Source organism: Lissotriton vulgaris, chromosome 6 (genome assembly GCF_964263255.1).
Source record: "Lissotriton vulgaris chromosome 6, aLisVul1.2, whole genome shotgun sequence".
Taxonomy (NCBI): domain Eukaryota; kingdom Metazoa; phylum Chordata; class Amphibia; order Caudata; family Salamandridae; genus Lissotriton; species Lissotriton vulgaris.
The window spans coordinates 813,369,288-813,391,862 of NC_141694.1; the positions used below are offsets into that span (position 1 = coordinate 813,369,288).

General features: G+C 45.0%; 1 protein-coding gene across 2 annotated transcripts in view; it reads right to left on the reverse strand.

Moving 5' to 3' along the window:
• The window catches only part of LOC147708035 (adenylosuccinate synthetase isozyme 2), a 421,010-nt gene that overhangs the window by 79,885 nt on the left and 318,550 nt on the right, over positions 1–22,575 (reverse strand). For both annotated transcript variants that reach the window (XM_086926842.1, XM_086926843.1), the window contains one exon: positions 19,824–19,950. In XM_086926842.1, coding sequence (XP_086782968.1) covers positions 19,824–19,950 — 127 coding nt within the window. The remainder of the gene's footprint in view (positions 1–19,823; positions 19,951–22,575) is intronic.

Consider the following 22,575-nt stretch of genomic DNA (forward strand, 5'->3'; position numbering starts at 1 on the left):
GCCAAGTCGCCCTCCACACTGTGGTCCGAACGTGGGAAGAGGGGGGGTTGAAGGCACCTAGATTTGATTTATACTACTATGCGGCACAGCTGTTGCCGGCGGCACGGTGGTTCGCAGATGGGGACAGCTGGGAGTTGAGTCTGCTGGCCGGCAGGGCTAGCGAGCAGGTATTGCAGGTGGAGCTGATGCGGGGATGGGGAGCTGATGCAGACCTACCATACGTGGTACGCCACCCGGCTGCGGTTTGGCAGCGGTTTGTGGAGAAAATACTGCGGCGAGACCCCTTTCATAGGGAGTTGCCGGTGTGGATCCTAGCCCCTGTAGTGGATATGGCGGAACACATGTCCTTTAGGGCTTGGAAAATGGGAGGCTGTGAGACTCTGGCGGACCTTTACCCCAATGAGTCGTTCGTGTCCTCTGAGCAGACCATGGAAACCTTTGGCCTGGGGGAAGGGCAATATTTGCAATATCGGGGCCTTCAGGAGGTGGCGAGAGAGACGTGGCCCCAATTTCCGGAGGCCCCCCCCCCCCCGTCCCATACCCTGAACATCCTCCTCTCTTGCGGCAGAGGGCGTAGGTTGATATCTCTGCTATATTCGGCCATGAGACCGGACTGGACCCCACCATTTCCGCTCTCCTGGGACGCCTGGGAGGTGGACCTGGGAATCACCCTGACCCCGGGACAGCGCAAGCGCATAGGGAGTCTTACCCGCAGAGTGTCCTGCAATGTGAGATTCAAATTGACACACTTCAACTTCATGCACCGCACCTACTTGACCCCGCTGTCCTTAAGGCGTATTTCAGGAGATAGGGAGGACAACTGCCCCAGATGTGGGATGGAGGGGGCGGGATTCCTACACCTGGCCTAGGACTGCCCCTTGGTCGGTAGCTTCTGGAGGGGGGTGGTGGTTCGTATCCGGGCCGTAACCGGCCTCCGGATTGATCTGAGCCCGCTTCACTGCCTACTAGAACTGGTCCCTAAACCTAGAAAGAGGAACTTTTCCTATAAACCTTTGCAATTAATGTTGGTGCTGGCGAGGCGTAGGGTGGCGATCACCTGGATGGGGCGGAGAGCTCCTGAGCTGTCAGTGTGGCGTAGAGATGTAAGGGAGTGGTCACTGGCTGAGGAGACGCATATGCAGAGGTCCCGCAGGGATGTTAAGTTGCAGGACGATCTCCTTGCATGGAGAGTTATGTGTGCCTCGGAGTGGTCTCACAGCGATTCGGATGGCACGAGTGCGGAACTTTTCTCTTCAGGGGACTCGGGATCTGAGAGGGAGGGGGGAGAGACTGGGGAGGTTGGACCCATGCCAATGTAGGTGCATTGCCTGTTCCTCGACAGTATTTCACGTTATTGATGTGGTTATTATGATGCTTACAAATACAACCTGAACTGTACCCACTGTACCATATTGTGCCGTAATGAGGTTACCGTATTGTATACACCTACTTGATGATTGATGCCAAGTTTGGGGGGGATTGTTTCTTCTGTGTTGCAAAACCAAAAATAAAGGTTTAAAAAAAAAAGAAAAAAGGATGAATGGAGACAACACGGAGACCGCATCAAACACGGGGCGAAGTTTCACTCCATATTCAGGCGCACAACGTTCTTCATGATTCTCACACAAATATTTCTTCCATTTATACAACTTTGAAAATTATTATTCCAATTACTCCAGTACATTCCAGTGCATTTCATAAATGTATTATCCTCTTTTATTTCACACGTAAGATACTGGTGTGTTCAAAAAAGTTTCTCATGCAACAGATATGCACATCCGGGCCTTTCTGGGCAGGCAAGAATACACCAAATATTCTCAGTCAGTCTTATTCTACCCATATATTACTATATCATCAACTTACAGAAATAACTTGAAAATGTAATAACTCGAACTAGCACTTACTCGGCAGAGAAAGACTAGGTTGAACATGTGCATGTAATCACAACTAGGGCCCAAAATGCCCTAGCTACAATCCATAGTGCGATTGAGAACACTGCTCAAAAATGCCAAATCACTTTTTAAGTGTCTCTTACATAAGGCAATATCCCACCTTTCAATCTACTGTCCATCAGAACACAAAATTGGTATTAATTTAGCCCGCAAAGACTCAGAAGACTTCTAACTTTAATGAACTTCAAAATGTTTTACCATTATACCAAAAAAGTGTTAAAATTCTATTAAGAACAATTCATTTAAAGCGTACCAAAAGAAAGCAATTTTTTTTTTAAATAAGCAAAATTTTATCCCTTCCCCCTCGAAAAACAAACAGAAAAAAGCAAACAAAGCATTCGATCAGGAATTGCAATAGTACAGGCCAGACGATACATGAGAATACGTTGATCACTCTAATCCATAGTGTGTCCACCATCGGCCCCAGATTGTTTTTGTGTTTACGTGGGGTATCCTCTAGCAACATATACCCTTTCTTCAAGTTTAGCTGTCCAGTCCATTTCCTTGCGTCATGCTAGTATCGATGGCGGGTTGGCCACATTCCAGGCGCAGGCAATGTCCTGTTTGGCTACAAGGGTGTCCAATCCCACCAACAACCCCCCTACCTCTTCAAGCGGACCCAGGAGTGCGTTTCAAGGGGAGTAATTTATAGGTTGCTACAGGACACGTAACAATGTGCACATCCACCTGGTATTGAGCTATCCCAGGCAGGACCAGATCGAGAAAGCAATGATTCTTTAGCATAAATCTTGTGCCGATTAACATATCCTGCAGTGTTTTGCAATCTACAAATATGATGCAAAATATCGCTCAAGGGGTATCTAAAAAAGAAAAATCTAAGTCTAGTGTGCACGGTCATGGCTGCAGTCATCCTTTGCAAGAGACAAACTGATATTCCACAATGCCCTCGAATTCTATGGCAGGACAGGAGGCTTCAGAATAGGCTTCAAACTTTCTCCATTTAATAACTCCAGCAGCTTTACAAAAGATCACATTAAACGAAAGAACTACATTTCCCATGATGCATAGGGAAAATGAAAGTCAAGAGTCCAACGGAGGTAGCCAATCCTGAGCAGGGGTAACACGCAACTTCCCTCGACGACGCTCTATCCTCCTGTTTCTTCAATTCTCTAGCTGCATACAGATGAGTGTTTTTATTGTGATTTCTATGATAATGTGCATGTTTGCTTTCACACGTGCGTTCTTATGGTTCCCTGACTGCAGCGCATGCTAACGTTTGTTTTTCCCATGTAACGGTCGCAGGAGTGTCTCTCGCTCCTTGGGGCCGTTTAAGTGCTGTGAGGCTCTCTGCGCGGTGCGGCCCTCCCGCTGCTAGGTGACCGCACGCCCATTGTTTTTCGCGCCTTCATCCCCCGCGGTGCCAGCGAGTCGTCTCTTTCGCTCAGGTTATTGCAAAGCAACTGACTCGGCTGAGCACCTCTGATTACACGCTGTGGACGGTTTGCTGTGTTTTCATAGCGTTTAACGCTTGGGAACAATTATACAGGAGAGCCCCTGCCTGGAGCTTGAAGACCTGTGCACCGGGTAGGAAATTGCTTCACTATAAAGGGACTAGCCCAGGCAGACTGTTCCCTCATTACCAGAAGGGTGAGATAGTCCCAGGGTTAAGCCCTCCATAAATAAAGTGTACCCACAGATCTTATTGGTTCATACCTCACTAAGGTTTTTCCTTAACCAGATCCCCTGTGTCTGCATATGTGGTAGTGCACAAATGGCAGACTTTGAAGATTGCTATGAGGAGGAGGAGGAGGAGAAGATTACTTACCTGCCTATTGACAATCACTTTTGTCAAGTCATGGACTCCTAAATACTTAAGGCAGTTCCCAAGTGGTTGCGCCCCTGGTGAAGAGATTAGACTGCCTACAGGCACGATGCCAACAACCCCTCGACCCGAGGGAAGATTTATCGGGGTTGAAGAAACCCCTACCTCCAGATGGGTCCCTCCACTAGTGCTCTAGACCCGAAGCGAAACCGCGCTGACTACACTAGTGTGGATACAGACGCGTTTGCGTGTTTAAAAAAGGCATTCATGGATGAGCAGCCCCCCTCAGCACCCAGTAAACCGGTGGAAGATCTAGCGGGACCCTCTGGTTTCGCAAATGACGTGCTAATGGGCGACCCAGATGAGTCCCCTCTGACCTCCGATGATGACGGAGATTTCGGAAAGCCATGGCGCCCAGCTAAAGTAGATCAGACGGCAACCCCTGAAGCAGATAGGAACATGCTCAATCCCGATGATCTCCTGCACAAGAGGTCAGCGGAATGGGTTCCGGCCCCTAAAGTTGCAGCCTACATGGCGGTTAGATTCCGTAAACCGCTGGATAAGGAAGTTAGACGTTGCCTGAGGGCGGAGGGTCCACGTCTGGCCCTGGAGGGGAAAGTGGCAGTCACTCTAGAGGTGGACCCTAAAATGGCCACCTTCTTGGCCAAATGTATCCGTGACCCCAAAAAGGGTATTGATCGCTTGTGGAGAGCATGCCAGGATAAACGCCTGGACACGGCAGGCCCACTCGCGAAAATTCTAGACATGGCCGAAGACGCCAAGGCCTCGGGCACTCTTATTTCCCCAAATATGCTCTCTAGCTGGGCCCAGAGAACGATAATTTTTCTATGGAATGCCAATCTCCACAGAACGTCGCAGGCCTCTGCTCATTAAAATAGATCCCAAGTTGAGAGAACTGGCCACCTCAGAGGCTGGTCCAGTTGCAGAGGGTAATAATCTCTTTGGAGACCCCTTTGTGAAGGAATTAGGCAAATTTGTAAATATGTTAATTCATTGGATACGGCCCAAACATCCATAAAGCGCATCTTCACCTCGCGTGTTTTTGACGCAGCCGGTCATGGCAGGGGCGCTCGACGGGGCTCCCCTAAAACAGAGCCTCCTACAAGCCTACTGAGCCCCGTAGAGGACAGTGGCAGGACCAAGAGAAATTCGGGAACTTCTACCCCACCAGATCCTACCCACGCCGCAGGGGTGGCAGAGGAAGAGGAAACGGCTCCTACAATAATCAGCAAGGTAAGAGTGCAAAGTTTGGGGGTTGTCATCCTAGGGGGCAGACTGCAGTTTTTTCTGCACAATTGTTCTTTGCTAACCTCAGACGCCTGGGTTTTACAGACCGTCAAGAAGATTCCAAGTAGAATTTTTCGATCTACAGACTCAATCAGTTCGCCCAAAACCCCTGGTTTCCACAGGAGCAGGTAGCACTGATAGACAGGTTAATTGCGGATCTTTTGCAGAAAGGAGCGATCCTTCCCTCGACCTTACATCCTTGAGGTTTTCTGAGCAACATTTTTCTGGTGGAGAAACAGAATGGGGGCTACCGCCCAATAATAAACCTCAGGGAGTTCGTCAAATGGCTAATTTATCGTCATTTCAAAATGGAAGGTATTCACCTTCTCGCAGACCTTTTGCAGAAACAGGACTGGATGGTCCGTTTGGACCTCAAAGATGCGTACCTTATGATTCCAGTTTTCCCTCCTCACAGACGTTTTCTTCACTTCCAATGGAACTCCCAGATTTTCAAATTTGCCTCACTTCCTTTCGGTCTCTCTTCTGCTCCGTGGTGCTTCACCAAGGTAATGAAGCCAGTGGTGGAGCGCCTCAGAGCGGATGGGATACGATTATTAATCTATCTGGACGACATTCTCATTATGAGTCAATGTCCCCAACATTTGCTTATTCAGCTGCAACAGGCAGTAATGTTGAGACTTGCTCAAGATGGACAATTTAGCAATCTGCTACATAAACCATTTAGGGGGGACGAGATTCACTGCTTTGTCGAATCTGGCGTGGGACCTCTGGGACTATCAGATATCTCGGTCGGCGGAACATCTTCCGGGTTCACCAAACCAGGTAGCGGACTGGTGCTCCAGTCACTGGAAGGACACCTGCCTGTGGAATGTTCACCCCAGAGTATTGCGGGAAATCCAGACACTCTCTGGGGGCCTTTTTCGGTAGACAAATTTGCCTCCCGGTTGGATGCCCAACTGAAACGGGACTACAGTTGGCGTCCGGATCCGGAAGCAGCGGCGGTGGATGCATTCTTCCAGGATTGGAGTGCGGAGCAGGGCTATGCGTTTCCCTCCTTCGCAATCATAATGAGGGTATCCTCCCAGGTGAGGAGACAGCAGGCAGAGCTAGTGGTGATTACCCCGATCTGGGGGTCACAAGCCTGGTTTCCAGTTCTGATGTAACTTTCCTGGGATTTTCCAATCCAACTACCCCCAGTCAATGTCTCCTCAAAGATCCTCAGGGGAATCCCCATCACCTCCTTGTCACGGGCGGTCTCCAGTTGATGGCATGGCGAGTTACAGGCAACGTTGGAAAGTGCCAGGCATTTCGGCAAACGCTGCCGCATTACTCTCTTGGGCAGAGAGCACCAACAAGAGATACCGTTCCGCGTGGTACCGCTGGGGGAGTGGGTGTCTTCGACAACAAGTGGATCCGATGGGGGAAGATGTCGTCTAAGTCCTTAATTTCTTAGCCTCTTTGGCAAAACCTAGGGGGCAGACTATTGGCCTATAGGTCGAACAATACATTCCGTTCAGCAATCTCAGCAGGTCATCTTCCAGTTGATAACCGCCAGATTGGCAAGCACCCTCTGGTGTGCAATGCATATGAGGGGTATCAGGTTATTCGTTCCCTCAGAGCCTCGTTATTCAGTTTTTAATATATTTTATTGGGATTTGACAGTGCATCACAGAAATAGAAAACATTATTGAATTAATCCGGACATTAAAACACCACTTGGGCATCAGACTCAGTACAAAAATACAATCCATAGGTAATACATAACTACACATAACATCGAGTCCTTTAAAACAGGGAGATAAAACAGATAAAAAGCAAAAACGTACATCTCTTGCAATTACAACTTGGTCTGCCTCCAATTAGTAACCAGTGCCAAAATCCTTCTTCTAAAGTCTCGTGTTTTCACCCCCTTTTGTTCGTACAGGTAGGTCTCAATATTATGAGTTCCAAGAAACCTAGAGAGCCACATTTGAAAGGACGGGCCGCAACATCCTTCCAACCTGCAGAAATTAAAATCCTAAGCACAGCCACTGAAATAAAAACAAAGGCTTCTTCCTCTTTCACCAGTTTTAGATTAGAATAAATGCCCAAGATCATCAGGGTAGGGGATAGATCGATTTTGTGACCTAGCAGCCCGATCTCATTCTTAACTGGAGACAGGAGGCTACAGTTATAAAACATATGCAATAGGTCTGCTTGTCCATTCCCACACCTTGGACAGGTATCATCATCCCTGACCCCCCAGGCGAACAATTTTGCAGGGGTGTAGTACAAATTAAACACAGTTTTATAATGCTGGGCCCGCAGATTTGAGGCTCTGAAGATCCTTTTATTCAATAGTATGGCCAAGTCGACATCATCTGGATTTCCCAGTTTACCAGACCAGGCTACTTCTATCTTATCAACATCGTCTTGAATCTCTAAGAGAAGGATGTTATAGAGAGTCTTAATTTTTTTGCAACCTCTAGTCAATGCCTCCAGAAGGGGGCTATTGTCAGGGGGTGGCGGTTTTGGTCTAAGTGCCTTCAAAGACTGTATCAATTGGCCATATACAAACCAATGGTTACCTGGTATTCCAAATCTATTTTGTAGGGCATCAAAGCTAGCAAACCCCTCTCCATCCATTAATTCCCAAAGAGTCTTAATGCCCATCCCTCTCCAAGCTTTAAATGTCCTATCTGCTCCTATCCCTGAGAAAAGGCTCGAATTATAGATGTGTAGGTATGGGTTAACCCTGGGGATGTTACACTGCTTTCCACAGGCCTTCCACACCCGCCAGACACCGTCCACAATCTTGTATCTAGCTTTCTTATAAAATCTGCTGTCAACCTCGCATAACATTAAGCCCATCGCCTTCCTTCCTAACAGCAACTCGAATATAGAAGGGGGCCTCTGAACTTCAGGACAAATCATTGGGGCATGCCTCTGGCTGGAAAAGCTCAGACATTTGGGTCAGAAGACATGTCCAATGATACAATCTTAAATTAGGCATAACCAGTCCACCGCTTTCTCTTGGGAGTGACATCAAATTTGTAGACCGCCTTACCTTCCCAAATTGCCAAATAAATTTAATAAAAACAGATTCTAAATTCTTAATTATTTTCTCCTCCAAAAATAGTGGTATAGCCCGAAACAAATATAGTACCTTGGGGAACATCGTCATCTTGACCGCATTCACCCTCCCTATCAGTGAGAGATGTAGACCATCTATCCTTCTCAGATCAGCCTCTATTGATTTAATGAGCGGTAAATAATTTTCTTCCACTATTTTATCTACTGAGACGTTAATTTTCACCCCTAGATAAACAGCTGCGTCCACAAATCTCGAATCTGATTTAACTATGTTTTTAGTACAGATAATCTGGGTCTTTGCTTCATTTAATAGATAACCGGAATGGGCGCCAAATTGTTTTGTAAGCTCGGACAGGACGACCATTGCCTGCTGAGGATTGGTTGAGAATACCGCAAGATCATCCGCGTAAGCTAAAATTTTATTTTCATACCCATTGAAAACCACAGGTCTTAACCTAGGACACCCTAATAAAGCCTGGATAAGAGGGTCAATATAAAGAGAGAAAAGAATCGGGGAGCACGGGCACCCTTGACGCGTTCCTCTCCTTATAGAGAACAAGTCAGATTTCTCCCGCATGACCATGACTCTAGCAACGGGATCTAAATCCATCGCCCTGAGTGCTCTAATTTTTTTCTGCCCAAACCCTCTTCCTGCCAAGATACCCCAGAGAAAGCTCCAGACCACATGGTCGAAAGCTTTCTCTGCGTCGAGCAGGATCATGGCCATCCCTCCCCCCGTGGCAGCATGGGCGTCAAATAAGGCTATTGCCCTGCTGGTATGCTCCGTCGTGCCATGCCCGGGGACAAACCCATGCTGCCAAGGGGAGACGAGACCGCCAATAATCCTGCCCAACCTCAAAGCCCAGATCTTTGAGTACAGCTTGGTATCGGCATTAATCAGCGAGATTGGTCGGTATGATCCCGGGTTCTCACTAGGTTTCCCATTTTTGTGTAATATTATAATATTCGTTTCTTTCCACGAATCCGGAATCAGCCCGGTACACACAATCCCATTAAAAAGGTCTGCTAAAAGTAAGATGATTTCTGATTCAATACGTTTATACACCTCCAAGGGGATGTCATCAGGGCCAGCGGCCTTCCCTGAGGCTAGCTCCTGTAAGGCAACCTTGATCTCCGTTTCAGTAATATCCCTATCCAGTTCTTCTTGAAGTGAGACATCCAGGCACGGTCCTATATCACAAAAATCGTCCAACTAACCTTCATCCCTAACCTCCTCATCATACAATCTCTGATAAAAGTCTCTGAAAACATATAAAATCTCCTTAGCCTCTGTATGCTCCCTTCCATTCTCCACTATCTTTGTAATGACATTTTTGGATTTCTCTTGCCTTATGCGAAGAGCCAGGGTTCTACCGGTGTGTTCTCCCGTTTCATAGCGGTTAGCTCTCGTAGCCTGGAATTCCCCAATCGCTTTCTGAGTAACCAATTTCTGTAGTTCTGCCTTAATGGCGAGAAGCATATTATCGCTATTACTACCATCCCCGCCCGAGGTGATAACCTTGATATGCTCTTCTTCTATAGTTACTAACCTCTCCAATAATTGCAATTCCTCTAACCTGTCTTCTTTCCTCATTTTGGCTGAGAAACTGATTGTTTAGCCTCTCAAGGCCGCTTTAAAAGACTCCCAAACTATGTTATGGGATGAACTGTATCTATTGGCAGCAAAAAAGTCATCAGTCCACCTCTTAATATGGGCTACAAATCTAGTATCTTCCAATAATCTCCTCTCGAAGGACCAAGAGGACCTTACCCTTCCACAGGAAACCCTTTGATATGTAATTACTAGAGTATTATGATCCGAGAGTATCCTCGGTAGCCTAGATATAGCAACTCTATTGATTTCGAGGTGGAGATAAACAAATAATCCAGTTTGGAGTGCTTCTGAGCTGGGTTTGAAAAATAAGTAAAACCAGAGTTATGGGGCTCCTTGGTCCCCCAAACATCCACTAATCCAAGTGAGCCCATAAGTGCCTTTATCGCCCTAAAGACCCGAAGTTTCCGCCCGGAATAGTTTACCCTATCAACCCAGTTGGCTGAGCTATTTAAATCTCTGCATACTATTAAAGGTGCCAGCCAACCAACTAATTCAATTTCCAAAAAATCGAAGATCTCTGGGTCATCCCCATTAGAGCCATAAACTACACACAGAGTATAGCCCATATCCAGTTCTGCGATAGCCCATCTACCACAGCTATCTACCTTCACCCTTTTAACACCTCCCAGAGACTTCCTAACCAATATGGCGACCCCCCTGGTTTTTGAGGATTGTGATGAGCAAGCGACCAACTCAAACCCATTTAAAGACAAAAGATTCCTCTTTGCCCAAGGAAGATGGGTCTCCTGGAGACACAAAACATCAATCTTGTTGAATTTAACAAAATAGGCCAATCTTGGTCTCTTCCTCCAGTCGTTTTACCCCTCCCACATTTACTGTACAAATTCTAATATCCGCCATCCTGACAATCGGCTTGACCAACCAACATGCCCTGAGCCTTAATCCTGCTAGTTTTTATTGAACACATTTTTAGTCCGAATAGAACAACAGTGATGCACTTTATCCTCCCATTTTCTGTTTTCACCCTTACACACCCGCCTGCTTCCCCCTCCACTCCACCCCACCCCCCACCCTTCCCCTCTACAACCCACCCCCCCCCCCCCCCCCTGCCCCCCCAAACTCTGAGGCGCACAGATCTGGTCTGTGCATGTGACGGACGTGCAGTGTTTGCGGTGAGGACAGCAATATACCAACTCTTATCACCTAGAATAAGCCCATACACCAAAAGCAAAGAAACACAATATGAGTGCACCAGGAGCCCCTATAGAGGCACCAGCTTATGCCATAAGGATTAGCCCCAAAGATAAACCTATTTGCCCAGGCTATCTAGGTACTCCTTGGCCTTGACTTCTGAAGAGAAGTACAGTGTTTTCCCTTCATTAATAATTTTTAACTGAGCTGGGTTTATTAAATAAGCTTGAAGTTTTCTGTCCTGAAAGGGCTTAATCAGCCCCCTAAGGCGCCAGCGTCTTTCCACAGTCACGTGGCAGAAATCCGGGCGGACGAAGAACGACACCCCATCACAATTTCTCCTGGCATCCGGTCTTGCCCTCTCTGCGATCACCTGTCATAGGATAAAGTTGCCAAGAAATATCAGCACCGCACTGGGTTTGTCCCCTTCCTTAGCACTCCTTCGTATTTTAAAGGAAGTGCGATGCACTCTTTGTAGCTCATTAGGCCAATCCCAGCCGGACAGCTCGGGGAAGGCTTGCTGGAAAAGCTTGATAATATATGCTCTGATGTCCGATCCCTCGACACCCTCCGGGATTCCCAGGACTCTCAGGTTGTTTCTTCGAACCTATTTTCCATCTCCTCCAGCTTCCAATGTATGTCTGTCAGCTGGGAACATTGAGCATCCACCTTAGTCACAGCCTCTGCCACCTCAGCTTCTGTAGCCATCACCCGCTCTTCCAAATTTGACACTCTGTCCCCTGTTAGCCCATGCTTTAGAGAGTTTCCACACCACTCCCTGCATTTTCCTCATAGCAGCCTGTGATTTACGATTGTCTTGGCGCGTTTCTTCTCTATGTGCTAGAATCTCTTGGTGTATCGTCTCAAGTAGGGACATTTGGGCCTGTTCCATCAGTGGACAGCCTTGTAGTGGCTGGGCAGAAGCGTGGTCCCAGCTTAGTTCCCGATGCAAATGAGCTTGACCCCAGACAGCCGTTTGGGATTTCAGGGCAGTTGCCGGCTGATCGATCTCGAGATCACTATCTGACCCCACAAATGAGCTATGTTCCTCTTCATCTTCTGACCACTCTGCCCCCCCATCCGAAACAGAAAAGAAGGCTTCACTCGGGCAGTCTTTTTCCAAACCAGCTCCGCCTGTTGCCCCGTCTATTGCTGTTGCCACTTCTTCTGCTGCTGGGGGCTCTAATGCGCCAGTTGATTCCACTATTACAGGAACTGTGGCCTCCCCAGTACTTTGGACCAAAGATTGCGGCACACCTACTAGATGCTCCACCCCAGGAGGGCTCACCACAGTCTCCCTTGCTCCCGGCCACGGGATCGTCCCCCAAGATTGCTCCTTCAGACACTTGAACCAGGGGAGATACTGGGTTAATATCCAGTTCATAAGCTGCATCTGAGGTGTTGCCCCCTCCCAAATCCTTGGGCCCTTTCTCCTTACCTGCTTTAGTGAGCAAGTCCATATGGAGGCCGTGGCCTGCCGGGTCTTTGGGGCGCCTTGCTGCCTCTTCTTTTGCTGGTCCTGATCTTCCCCCGTATAACAACTGAAGCCTCATTCTCAATTTCTTCTCTTGGGGCTTTTTTTTCAAATTACTCGCTTTCGAGCCAAGGTTCTGTTTGGGAGCCATACCCCACTGCGGCCGCCTCTTCTGCAGATACCCGGTCCGGCTGTAATCACAGGTGACCTTCGTACACAGCTTCGTCTCACTCTGCCGGCTCTGCGTCAGGCTCCGCCCTCCTCCTGAAGCGTAGCGTCCTCGGCTAGGAATGAGAGCCTCCAGCGCCTGTACTACAGCCCTCAGAAGCAGCCTCGCCGATCCGCGACAGGTAAGAGCCGATAGCATTACTTTCGGCTTCCCTCGATAAACGAGCCCTTGTCCTTCCAGCAAATAAGTCACTTGAATGGCTCCTCGATGTGCGCTAAGTGCGCTAAACCGCCATAGGGCTTACAATGCAGCATCCTCACCGCAGCTCTGCACCAGCCGCTCAAGTGGCCGCCATCAATACCTCCTCTCCATTTGAGCCGTTATTCAGTTCTTTGGGATGTTAACAAGGTTTTAAACGTATTCCGTTCATGGCCATCCAATAAGTACTGGTCTAGGAAACAGTTGTCAGCAAAGCCTGCAGTACTTTTGTGTTGAATATACTGTCGCAGAGTTTCTGATGTGCGGGCCCTTGACCTTACGGGATGAATTTTCACGCCAGAAGGAGTTACTTTTAATATCTCTAGAAGAACCAAATGCAATTCAAAGTCTGTGTCTTACCCTGCTTTTCCTGCTGTCCCTCAGTTATGTGTGGTCAGAGCGCTCAAGACCAATGAAGTGGCAACAGTCGCTATTAGTCCACAGGGCGTCAGACAATTGTTTATAGCCCTCACCAAGCCACACGGGATGGTCTTGTCTCCTACGATTGCAAGATGGGTTTGCTCGGCAATGCAGGTGGCAGGTATTGATACTTCCCGTTTAGGAGCTCATTCTGTTCGGGATACAATGGCATCAAAGGCTTTTTCATTGGGGGCACCGCTGGAGGATATCCTTAACGCCGCAGCTTGGTTTTCTGACTCCACCTTCAAGAGGTTTTACCTTAATCTAATGGTATCACTAGGATCTTTGGTGGTGGATAAGCTTTAAACTAGCCTAATCTGAAGCCTCCGGTCCTGCTATAGAATGAAACATTTCCTAGCTATCGTACAGGAAAGTTCCGATTCTATTAAGGACGCAGAGGCGAGGATTAGCCTACCCTTTCAGTAGAACCCTCCCAGAACACCTACGTACTTAGGGTGAGTAAACCTTTTGCGTTTGCTTTTGGTCGATGATGATCCTGATAGTATTTGTCATGACTTGCATTAAAGTTGCCAGAATTGTTTGAGGATGATTGCGCGGTTATTCATTCCTCAGAGTTACATCTAGTCTTGTTTGTCTTAGGTGCGGACACTGGCAAGCAAGAATAATTGAGGACTGGCCTGATGTGGTCGCAGGAAGAAAGAGGAGGATAGAGCGTCCTCGAGGGAAGTTGTGTGTTACCCCTGCTAAGGATTGGCTACCTCCGTTGGATTCTTTTGACTTTCATTTTCCCTCTGCATCATGGGAAATGTAGTTCTTATGTTTAATGTGATCTTTTGTAAAGCTGCTGGATTTATTAAATGGAGAAAGTTGGAAGCCTAATCCTCGCCTCCGCTTCCTTAATAGAACAGAAACTTTCCTGTACGAAATGTTTCATTAGGTATTATCTTCAGAACTGGACTAAATAGGGAGCGGCTCCAAATACTTAGTGTTCTTAAATGAGATTCTCTGAATATCATTGACCCCTAAAATCTGTCTAACGATTCAAAACTTTAGTCAACATGAGTTGTCTGTGGAGCGTTAACTACAGATCAGACTCTAAACCATTGTTTTTTCAATCTATTGGTTTAGTTTAATTGGGATTTTACTGACAAAACATGAAAATATGTAAAATTAAAGATTATCCAAAAATCACAAAATGCAGATCTGGCAACTGATAAGCAAAACAGGAAGAAGAAAAGAGAAAATAGCAAGATACAGCCGGCATCATTTTGGTTAGTGTATGATCCTTCAGAAGGCCCAAGGCTGGTGTCAAATTTTGAATGCATGTAGCTCCTAAAAGAGGCAGCAGCCTTTTATGCCTAGGGGCATGGTTGACAGAAAAATTATCCATAGAACATGTGCTCCCAAGTACGACTTGGTTGCATCTTCTTGGGCACACTTTGGGGTTCCTATGAACAAGGACTCCACAATATGATTTGATGAGTTAAATCATCTGTTTATTCATTTCAATTTCATAAATGTTTGAATGCTTCATCAGAAATTCACATCATTTCTCTTCACATTAATCTTCACCTTAATCTTTCCAACTCATTGCGTTAGTCATGAGCTCAGATAGCTCCTATGCATTTCGGGCAATCTGCCCTTCTTTGGGGAGCATTTCGACAATATGAAAACCATATCACACCTTTTACAAAGGTGTCTGCATAATTATAGAACATAAATCTGATGTATCATCTGAGGTACCAATGTCCTGGTGATTAGTGCAAAACATGCATGTGTTCCCCTGTGTGACTAAGTGTAGCATGGTCAGTGACTGCTACCGCCCCTCTCCCTGTGTACCCACATCAACCCAGAACACATTGACACGGAACATGATTTGTCTTTGGAAGGCGGGGGATCACAAGACCCCCCGGCCGTATTTATTAAGATACAAAATAATAAAATTGTTAAACAAAATATACAATTTTTTATGCAAAAATATTCAGGAACATTAGATACAATCATATCGACAAGTGTGATCGGCTAACCTTAACAAGATTCTAATACAGCTTGTTTCCTAACCGAATCTAACATCCTCATCTGAAAATTTTTGCATACTAACATTTATTGCTATATGGCAAGGTCGCTAACCGGTGTCAAGTCTTACAAGCTGCGCCCTTACCGCAGGTGCGCATGCGCAGCCGGGCCCGTTAATTACTCGGTCCACCCATGCAGCCGAATCAACATGTCATGACATACCATCATCAGGCTACTAGGGTAAAAAAGGCCTAAACAAAATTGCAAACATTATTTACACTTTAACACTACTCCCCAAACGGGAAGCCAATACTTAATACACGAGAGAAAATAAAACTTACATCGAGCTCTTGGAGACCAATCAAAGTCAGTCTGTAAATACAAGAAATTCCAGTTATGGACTGAAAAGAAGTATGTTACCGTGTAAGCTAGTCGCTGCTATGCAGACTTACTGAAGTGTATCAATGTGCCGTCCGTAGATGCAGCGTTGCGGCTCGGGAATAGTGTACACCGTGTTCCATCATGGCTTCACGGTACTGCTCTGTCAACCATTGGACGGCTCGTATCACGTGTCGGGTGCTTGCGGCCAAGCTCAAACTAAAACGGGAAAACAGACTACGCAACCTGCAGATAGGTCGTGGAAAAGGTCTGAAACAGTATATAAGTGTAAATGTATGAGGCGACAAAAATGAATGAATAATGCGACAATAAATAAATAAATAAATCATGGACAGACCAGCTGGAATTGGAAGTGAGCACATTCAAACTGATGAGGAAATTGAGACTTAGGCATTTCTTTGAAAATGTACTACCAGACCAAGGTGCACAAGAACCAGATCAACTCATGGGTTTAAGAACCACTAGTACCTATCAAGCACCTACCGGTTACAAGACCCTGGATTTATTTGAAAATCTCGTTAAGCATGACATATCTAAATTGAATTATAATAAAACAACGAAGATCATCACACAAAAGGATCTAGACGCTCTAAAAAGAATAGCCAACAACACGCAAATCAAGTGCAGAAAGGCAGATAAAGGAGGAGCTCTGGTGATCATGAACACTTCTATGTACGAAGAAAAATTAAATGAACACATAGCTGACAGAACCACCTATGTAAAACTGGATAACTAAGCAATTTATGGACATCCTGAAAAGCATCGTAGACAAAGCCTATGAAGCAGTTACACTTAGTCACACAGGGGAACACATGCATGTTGTGCACTAATCACCAGGACATTGGTACCTCTCATGATACATCAGATTTATGGTATATAATTATGCAGACACCTTTGTAAAACGTGTGCTATGGTTTTCATATTGTAGAAAGGCTCCCCGAAGAAAGGCAGAGTGCCCGAAATGCATAGGAGTTATCTGAGCTCATGACTAACGCAGTGAGTTGGAAAGATTAAGGCGAAGATTAATGTGAAGAGAAATGATGTGAATTTCTGATGAAGCATTCAAACATTTATGAAATTGAAATGAATAAACAGATGATTTAACTCATCAAATCACATTGTGGAGTCCTTGTTCATAGGAACCCCAAAGTGTGCCCAAGGAGATGCAACCAGGTCGTACTTGGGAGCACATGTTCTATGGATGAAAGTTAGACGTCATACAGGACGGAAGACGTCACCAGTGGAGCACCTAAACCTTGATTAAATTTAATCAAACTACATTAACTTCACAAGGCTGTGCACCAGCATACAATATTAATCATGACAGAAAAATTATCACATCTTAAATTAACAAAGCTTGGCCAGCGGTCTTTCTGGAGAGATCACTTACCACACAAAGTTAAGAAGGTTATGTTCCTAGACCCCCACCCTAAATTTAAAGAGCAATGTTTTAGCCAAGAGTAAGGTAACATCATCTAGAAAAGTGGATGCAAGGAATAGGTTTTGGATTTGTGCAGTATGCGATCTAGAAAAGGCTTGACTTTCAAAGTGCATTTAGGAAACCGAAACGTCTTGCTCTAAGTGTCATGTTGGCATTTAAGAAGCTGATTCTCTTCTGATCTTGTAGGCTCTCTTAGCTTTAGAAGTGGTGTCAGATGATATCCTATTGGGGGGTTCCCAGAAATGAGAGACCAATATGCCTCAGCATATCACTCCATAACCATCTGAAAATGCTGCAGTTGATATAAGTCAGAACATCGCCAAGAGCATCCTTGAAAAGTTCTGGTACATCCAAACTCTTGTCCAGTACAATAAGGGACTAAGATTTGCACAGGATGTTAAATCAGTAATCTCCAGATCTAGGTAAAAGGGAAGTGTAGGTGTACTAGGTGGAGGTTTCTGCAGTCTCTTTAAAAACCCTCTTTCGACTGTTGACAACCATGAAAGATTTGAATTAACACAAGTGCCCCACCTTTCTGCTGCAAAGCGGGCTGTTGCACCCACCCTTTATGCCAATATGTTTCTCATACTAGAAATGTGGAGCTTCTATGTGATACAGGATGACAAGCTAATATCGAAATTGGGAACACATCCACTTCTTCCAGACTAACGTTGTCAAGGGTGTAGTTATTTCTCTCACCTTCGTGTGGTAAAATCATCACTTGTTTTGTTTTCCCTACATTAACTAATAACTGACTAGCAGAGACCTCCGATGACTGATACGATGATGAGGAGCACAGTGACCCTGCTGCAAACCTTTTGTCCCATTATGGGAGTCCTGGAAATGGCATGGGTGAATACGGTCTCCACAAATAAAACAGTTAAAGACTATCCTAAATATGCAGCAAGTGCTGTGATTCAGGTAAGGGACTCATTACAAGTGCCCTAGAGCTTACATTTGGGTGGTACACAAGTTACCAACCTCACTGGAATAACATGACCCACTGGTTTACTGTGGATTCAGTGTGGGTCACCTGGGTACATGGCCTGCTCAAAGCAGGTAAACTATCTGGGTCAAACTGTGGGAAATCAAGGAATTACTGGGTGAATTGGGTGAGAAATTTCCAATGCCCCTGCTAATTCCTCATTTCTGTAGGCAATATGTAAATCCCTGGTAGTTCTCCTACTGCCCCAAAGCGAACTGAAATATCGGGGTATAACGGAGGCACGGATAATCATTCAGTGGTACCTGCCTCGAAAGCGGGATGTTAACACTGTTCACCCTCAACTGCAAAAAATGCGATACTCTGGACTCATATTTGGAGTATGAGGGGTTATAAGGATAAACTAATTGATCCACAGTATAACGCAAGCCACTGAACAGGAGTAGATGTCAAAGCAACCGAGGCTGACATAAGTACTAATATAATGTACAATTAGATTTTAATGTGAAAACACTGGAGGGATTTGAAAGAGCCAGTTTTAAATATTTCAGAGAATCTGACTTTTTTGGCACTTGATATCGCAGAGGACACCATGTTAACACTAGACGATGCTTTCATTCATTCCTTCAATGCAGTTAGAGGATGAGACAGATCTTTTGTGTTGATTCAGTGGATGATTGCTAGACATGTTTTTTAGAAGAGGCAGCCATTTTGAAACAAACAAACTCCCTTTGAAGAGTGTGCGCACTCCTGTAGACCATCACCACCTAATGTTTTAGGGAATTTAGTTTTCATGCTTTCAGAGAGCAGTCCAGAGGTACAACTAACAATGAAAACACACCAGAATTAGAAAGGATGCATTGGCTTTTTGACAGTTTTACATTTTACAGATTTAGAAAAGCTCTTCAATCTCTCATAGGCAACCATAAACCAGCATCAATGATGGAGCTAAAGGACATGGCAGCACTTCAGTGTCAGAAAATGGTGCGTCATTGAATAGCAGATGTTTGATATTTTATTTGCTTATGTCTTAAAATCACAAACCGGATAAGGCATTTTGATTGAGGGATTGATTAGCTGATGCAGAGCCCAAGATCATCCTATATCTAGAAAAATAATAGAAAATCCTGTATCTACTGCAGCAGGACTTTATGAAAGGGATGGTAAAAAGACAAATGCATGTGGCATGAAGATGTGCTCCCCATAGCATACTAAGAGAACTACTTTCAGCTACACACGAAAGGTGCCAATACCCTTTCGCCGCCCATGTCCCCTCAAACTCTCTGAGACATAAAATATGTTTTTGGTGCTTTCCGTAAACTCTAAATAAATGTATTAAAGGATAATTGATAAGTTCATTGCTTCTCTATCAAAGATTAACAAAATTAAACCATTGCTCTAGCAGATGAATTCAAGTTAGACCCTTATAGATGCATATGTGAGCATGAAATGCAATAACACTCTTTCTCCAGGTATACTCTTACATGGCTATAAGTAAGAGCAAGTAAACATGATACCTGGAAAAAGGGAGATCGGGACAGGTAACTTCCGTGATGCCACATTCAGACCTCGGAGCTACATAGATTGCAGAATAGCTGTCGATTGGGATTCTAAGAGTTGTTTCTTATCAAAGGAGGTAAATAAATATGTGAATTGGTATGTACAACCACATTAATTATTTTAAATATATTCGTTTGGTTTCATAAATACCTCACAATACCTGAATATGACAAAGAAAGTAAGCAAGTAGGTAAGGTGGCAAAACAAAAATCAAGCCTGTCTCTTATTTCAGTTTTTGCTACAGAACAAAACAGTACCACTCTTAAAAAAACACATATTGGACACAAGACTGTGAAGCAATTCAGTAATAAAATGAACACAATATAGGCATTAACCTACCAAAATCAATATCCAGCAATGCTGCATTTGCACCTTCTACCAAAATTTTCTTCGGGGGACCATGCAGAGCCTCGTGCATGAAATAAACACCATCTCTCACCATTGGCTTGACCCTTTCTATAAAGCCCTGAGTGAAACAAAGTCTTATGAAAGAAACTGTACCAGCAGACTGACTGGAAGGTAAGAATACAACATCAATCAGCATTATTAAGAATAAGTTACTCACCTCTCATAGGATTTAAAGACCCCTCTAAGATATGGTGAGCACCTCCTTCAAGCATGTAGTATGGGGGTACTGTGCCAAAGGTAGAAATAGTTTGACTAAAGATGAATGAGGAGTCCTCCCATGCTACCCTGGCCCTGCACCCATGCATGACTCCCTTCATTTTCCAGAATTTACGTCAACCAAGTGGATGCACCTTCGTCATTGCTGGACCTGCGCGATGAGAGAGTGGGCGGTCGTGAATGGGTGGGCTTATGATGAAATACAAATTTTACCACAAGAAGTGATTAATTTATCATTACCTGTACATTTACCTCCTAAGCACAAAATGTGTGAGAACATTACTGAGAAGGAACCTTATGGGACAAGGTTAAAAGTCACTGGCAGCATGGATCAGTCTAACACATTCTGTAGGATTGTTTAGTCCAATATTATGTCGTATGTGGTGCTTTTGTGCTGTACTATGGATGATAGCGATGGGAACTGGATAGCTTTTACAGCTCTTCGTTCATTGAAGACTAGGCCTTTACATATTAGTGAGGGATACTGACAGGAACTGGGAGATATACATCATCTGGCAGACCATGGATGTCTTGGGAACATATTTTCCAGATGCAGCAAACTAGTTGTATTTGTATTATCAAAATAACATCTTTATCTCTTCTGAAATATAAATTATGGAGGATCTCTTCCTTCTGGGTTCATTTATACTTTGGAAGATTGTGTGAATGGAAAAGTTACTTACCATCAATAACAATATTTCTAGGACATAATCTTTATGTAGATTCCTCGCCTTACTAATAACTATCAAAGTGCCAGAATGTTCAGGAAAATATTTACCTAGTAATAGCTCTTGGCGTCACCAAGTAGCAACCAGGGGCTTTAGATAACCCCACTCGTATGATGTGACAGCATCAGAGTAGATTAGGTACCAACGTGTGTCAGTTGCTGGTACTTTTTCTGAGCCCATCAAGATGTGTGGAGGGAATGCAAGACCGGATCAGTAACCAATAATGCACATAACATGCTTGCATACCGTGGGTTCTCATTATGCATGGCACTAACTGATCTGGGGAGGAAGAAGGGCAGTGAGGAATCTGCAAATAGTATGTAACCGACAGAAATATCGGTGTCAAAGAAGTAACTTTTTATTCTAATGGATACATAGTGTTGCAGATTGTTCACTTAATGAACGAGACCCAAACCAATCCCTCCATGGGAGGTGAGATTAAGTACTGCTTATTAACCAAGGAAGTCTTGTGACCAAGGAAGTCAAGCAACAGAGCCATGGCCCGACTGAGTCCTCTGGCTGTGAGGCAGTAATCTCTAGCAAAAGAGTTCAAGGATGACTACGCGGCAGCCTGGTAGATATCAGGCATGGGGACGCCTCTGGTGAGAGCTGTGGAAAGTGCCATAGCCCTAGTGGAGATGACACTAATGACCTTCACAGGATCCTTTATTGCTAGAGAAAAACAGATCATGGTAGAGAAGATGCAAAAAGGTGCATTTGGTCATTGCCTTTCTATTCTTGGTTTGTGAAAAGCCCATCAAAAGCGGATCACACATGTTGTTCCATCAGATGGGGTTGATGTAGTAGAAGTAACGTGCCTGGAGTCCAGCCTAGCCATTCTCACGTACTCCTTGTTTGGAGGAGGAGGAAAGAAAGATGGAAGCGTAATAGACTGGCCTCTATGAAAGTAATAAAGCACCTTGTGTGGGAATGATGGGCAGGTACGAAGGACCAATTTAGATAGAACATTATAAAAGGAGGGCACACTGGGAAGGCCCTGAAGTTCTCCAACCCCATGGGCAGAAGTTAATCGCACCAAAATAACGGTTTTCAGAGTGACAAGTTGCACCAGACAACTGTTTTCAGCTCTAGAGGGGATGCCATTTGGACATTTAACAAGATTTAGATCCCACTAACAAAGAAAAAAAGAAAATGTGGGAAACAAGAAAAGTAAACCTTTTAGAAAATGTACCAATTTAGGTGATCTTAATGAGGATTACTGGTCAGGAAGGCACATACGTTGCACCATTGAACAAATTTGTTCCAGCAACCTGCCGAAATGTGTTTCACAACATGGTTCCTAGCAGCCAAGATGATGTCTGTAACTTCAAAAGGAAGACAAAAGGACTCTAGTTGTCACTGCTCAATTACTACGCACTACAGCTGTAGCAGTTCAGTGATTGGAATGCAGGACCTGACCCTCTTCCGGTGAGAGCCATATTGGGCGAGGAAGTGCTGGCTGAATGCTGAGTGCCAATAGATCAGTGTCCCAGATTCCCCTCACTCGCTTTGGGACAGTCGGGATCAGCTGTGAAAATGCTTTGGCACCTACCACAGGACATTTGACAGCAGCAAAATCATTAGGAAAAACAGTATAATAGACCCTGAGACCAACTGAACCTCAAGGCATCCGCCAAGGAATGGCACAAACTGAACACACTTCCTGTCTGACCCTTCGCAAAGATATCGACAACAGGCACCTCAATTGGGAGAAGATCACCTCATCACTTCAGTATGTA